The 4,613-nt window shown below is 32.2% G+C and overlaps 1 protein-coding gene across 1 annotated transcript; it reads right to left on the bottom strand.

Annotated features, from left to right (window-relative positions):
• Window positions 1-3,348: 3,348 nt before the first annotated feature.
• On the bottom strand, window positions 3,349-4,293 carry LOC126890190 (zinc finger BED domain-containing protein 4-like). Its single transcript, XM_050659044.1, has one exon. The coding sequence runs from the start codon at window positions 4,291-4,293 to the stop codon at window positions 3,349-3,351; it is 945 nt and encodes a 314-aa protein (XP_050515001.1).
• Window positions 4,294-4,613: the final 320 nt, after the last annotated feature.

Below are 4,613 nucleotides of genomic sequence, written 5' to 3'. Positions count from 1 at the left end.
TTAAATTGAAAAAAATAATTTTATTAAGGTTTCGACGCCCAAATCGTGTGTCGTTTTCAAAATACAAAATACTACTAAATTAAACAAAAATGTTGTTGCTTAGTAAAAAATTATTCTATGTAATAATTTACTTAATCTGACTCATTTATATCGAAAATTCAGATATAATATTATATATGTTACCGTTAAAACCCGATTTCAGTTAAAACCCGAATTTACTAGGAAAATCTAGTTTTAACTACGCGCTTTAGACAATTCTAGTTTTAACTAGTCAAAACTACATTAGACTGCTAAATTCAGTTAAAAACTAGAAATCTTAAACAAATCTCAATATTATGTACCTGACGAAGACATTTTTGACATAATTGAAGCTATTGCTATTAGTTATGGAGGTTTTAAACGTTGCTGTTGGTTATGGAGGTTGGGATAGGTTGAAGACTAAAACCGCCAGAAAATACGCAAATACAATTATTGATATGTTCAATACTTTTATATTAATGTGTGAATTCTGCCAACGGAAGAAGAGTAGAGCGAAGGTCTTGTGTCGAAACCTATATTGCATTCAGAAATGAATAGTCGCTATTAGGTAGATTTGATCGATATGCAATCACAAGAGGATTACGGCTACAAGTTTATTATGGTTTATAAGAACCAGTAACAAAATTTGTTTTGTGAAAACCATTACAACGTAAGAGGGCGGAAGAAGTTGCTTATCAATTGTATTAACGGATATATTCTTGACTTTTGGCGCACCATGCATTTAGCCGAGTGTTCCGTAATGCAGTTAAAAATGAGGTAATGTCATACTGGCCTGAGAAAAAATTAGTTGATGGAAAACCAAGGCACAGCCAGAGTCAAGGTTAAGTCGAGCGGGCTAAAGAAAATTTTAGCAGCCTGGATGCAAGACAACACAACAACGTGGTCAAAAAGATTTGAGTTTTTTACGTTTACGATCTTGTCCAGAGTAGGTATTTTACGTTTTAGAGAAATTACTTGCAAACAACCGGGGTAGCAAATTATTTACCGAGTTTTCGTTGAATCTGGAAATTACTGAAAAGTTTGGTAAAAACTAGTTTTGACTGAAACATGCTTAGTCTCAACTATAATTAACTATAATAACAATAAACCTGAAATCGGGTTTTTACGGTAAAATATATACATTTTAAAGTAGAAGACTTTAAAATGATATTGCCAATATCTATGAGTTGCGTAGAAGAATTTTTTACTAAGCAACAACATTTTTGTTTAATTTATTAGTATTTTGTATTTTGACGACACCCTATGTGGGCGTCGAAACGTTAATAAAATTAATTTGTTCAATTTCATTGTGGCTTATTTCCCATCTAAATAGTTAATTTTAAAAATGTCACAAGGAAATAGGTTCAGAACAACAATAATTTCCTGTCATTTCTTTATTTATTTATTTTAGATAATCATATTTTTAGCTATTTTGATAGTAATTTTTGTAGCATATTTTTTTAAGAATATATTATAACCCCTTTTTCTTTTTTTTTTCGGTTTTTATTCAAACAAGATTAAAATCTTTACTCGCCTCAAGTAGCCTTCGTACATATTTTACAGAAGCAGATACTAAACTTAGGTTTTATGTTTCCTTTATTATTCTAAGCGTATAAAGGAAAATTTTTAGTAGTAAAACCTCAGATTAGTTTCAGTTCAATATTCAAGTCATAAATTGGATATTGCACAGGATCTAATCCGATTGACTCTTTGGGAGCTTCTCTGGAGGATTGAAAAGCTGTAAACTCTCTACTAATCTAACTTTTAGTGTTTTGAAGTCGTTAAATTAAAAAGTTAATTAAACATCATTTGATACAGGGTAATTGTAGTTAACATTACACCTTTAAAATGGAATGGAGAATAATAAGTTATTAAATTTTTCCATTAAATTTTGCAACTCTTTAAACTCGTTATAAGTACAGTCTCCTCCTCTTCAAAGGATTATAAAGAATAATCAACAAAGAACTAATTTGGAATCTAAAAAAATCTCTCACCCGGGGAAGTGCCAACAGAAGTGAAAACTTCTAAAATGTAACAATCTTATCACTGATTAAAAGTATGCTGATGAAAGTATGACTAGAAGACTACAATATTTTTTGGATTATTTTGAATAGTTTTTTGGTCAGATCTTGTCTTCTATACCTTAAGGGTTTTTTTGGTATTTTGTTCTTTCCTGGTGATTTTCTATTTTTAGTTTCCTTAAGGGGGTGGGCATAAAATATTGTTCCAATGCTATTTAAATGCTTGGAGTTCTTTCGAATACATGGGTGAAAAAAAAGAGAGAATTAAGTGTGATATTTAATTTCAAATATTTCATTCAAAAGAAATTTTATGTTTATTCTAAGGGACTTTCGGCTCTCCGCAATAATGTAATCGTTCATTCTACATTTAAGTTTTTTAGTTTTCTAAGGATTAGAAAAAAATGGTTGCATTTAAATAGCATTGCAGCAAGATTTTACGCTTCTTCCTGTACGTTTCCCTCCTCCAGTATTTAAATGTAAACTAATTAAATATCTGTACACAAATAAGAATGCTGCCCATATAAATATAATTTAGTTATGCAATTTTCAAAAATTTCAGTCACAGAAAAAACCAAAAAGTCATCGGCCAATAGAAAGAGTCCTAGAAGTTGTAGAATCCCAAAACTCGCAGGTACACTCAACCAAACTTATATTGAATCACTCTGTATTTGAAACCTGTAGCTTTTGAAAGCAATAGGTGTAAATATTTTGTATTTTGTGTATAAAAAGGAGAGTTGCCGTGCCCAAGGACTCTATAGCAGGAGAAAGTTACGGGATCCCGAGTTAACCACGCAGAACAAGATTGATCACGGAAAATGGATGTCTTTATCTATAGGGATGGCGGTTTTTGACAAAACACCGGTTTTCGGTTATACCGGTTTTTGTGCTTACGGTTTAAACTGGCGGTTATAACCGGTCAAAAAACCGGTTTTTGGAAAAACCGGTTTCCGTTTTTTTAATCCAATAGGTTACAAAGTTACATTTACAATGCACTTTAGTTTGCGATACTCCATTCAACTCGATATCAATATGATCAAAATTAGTACTATCGAAGAACATCAATATCAATATAAATAAAACACAATTTTTAATAAAACCATTTTATTCTATGAATTAATATATTTATTTATTATTTTATTATTATATATTTATTGATTTTTATTAAATATAATACAGCGTGAGATTAATATATACATATTGCAATAATATACAATAAAAGTATAATATAAGTAGAATAAAATAATATTTTAAGTAAAAATATAGGTTAGAAGGTTACAAACAGGTTATATTATATGAAATGGATTTAGCATTATGCTGGCCAGTATTTTTCATGAAGCCTATTGAGAAAAACTCGTTCATATATATGTTGGTCGGTTAAGCGGTTTCTCTCATCTGACACAATATCATTCAATGATGACACCAATCTCTTTGATGCCACCGAACTTCCGACCAACGACATGTATTTTTTATCTATAAAAGCCAAGCCTGGCATACAGGTTCTGTTCTGCTCCCAGAATGCAAACGGATCACTCAATCTCGGCAGCAAAGGCTGCTGCAGATATAGAGTCAGTTCATTTGGAAAAGAACTTTGAATCCGTGTGTCCTGAGAACTTGAACTGGAACCACGGTTCACCAACTCCAGATCGTGTGAAGACCAAAGAGGGTTTGATTTTAAACTCACTTTGGCTTCTTCATTCTGGAAGGAGCAGGAAGGAGAAAGTTTTACGATTTCTGTAAGGTACGTCCTAACTTCCGAGCCTAAATTGGATGTGACTGTCTCCGCTATAGACGGATTCAGACATAGTTTTTTGAACGTCGGGTCCGTGATTGTAGCGTGGCAAAGCAGGGGGTTTCGTAGAAGCTTAGTGCCCCTCTCTTTAAGGCTAGTTATAAGCTTTTGGCATAAATTTTGGGCTGTACTAAGGTTTGACTTGAGGTTTTTTAAAGATCTTTCCATAATAGACACAAGGGGGATTACAAGGCTAGCAGTAATGTACTGCGAACCCGAGATCTCCTTTGTGGCCTCATTGAAAGGCGATAAAATGGTTACAATTTCAGTGATTAGTTTTATGTCTGAACCAGAAATCATCCTTGGTGCTTTTTTAACCGAGGGATCTACCAATATTGCAGCTATATATGGGGACATTAGTGTGAATCTTTTAAGCATATGGTAGACAGAATTCCATCTGGTTGGTACGGATTGTACCAAAAGCTTCACTTCACCCTCTAACTTGCCCTCTCGTTCCTGCTCCATCCTTAAGCTTTCGCTGAAGAAGAGAGCGTTGAAATAATTCAGGTTCTATCGTCATTGAATATATTATGAGAGTAAAATATAATATGCAATTATTGTACTCAAGTAATGATGCAAATTTAATTTACCATTTAAAAATATAATCCTCTAAATTACCCATCAATTTTCCTCTCCTCCCAAACCCAAAAAATTCCTCAACCATTTCAACTTATAAAAAATTTCCCAGACTCTTTGAAATGGGATTTAAAAAAAAATAATATCAACATAAATATTTCACTTAAAAATAAATTGGATTTTTATCTACCATCAAAAAAATTTATTAT

This window comes from Diabrotica virgifera, chromosome 8 (assembly GCF_917563875.1).
Source record: "Diabrotica virgifera virgifera chromosome 8, PGI_DIABVI_V3a".
Taxonomy (NCBI): Eukaryota; Metazoa; Arthropoda; class Insecta; order Coleoptera; family Chrysomelidae; genus Diabrotica; species Diabrotica virgifera.
This window is presented reverse-complemented; position numbering and strand designations above follow the sequence as displayed.

Bases quoted from the DNA above. Each gene is read 5' to 3' on its own strand.
- LOC126890190 (XM_050659044.1), bottom strand. From the start codon at position 4,293: ATGGAGCAGGAACGAGAGGGCAAGTTAGAGGGTGAAGTGAAGCTTTTG.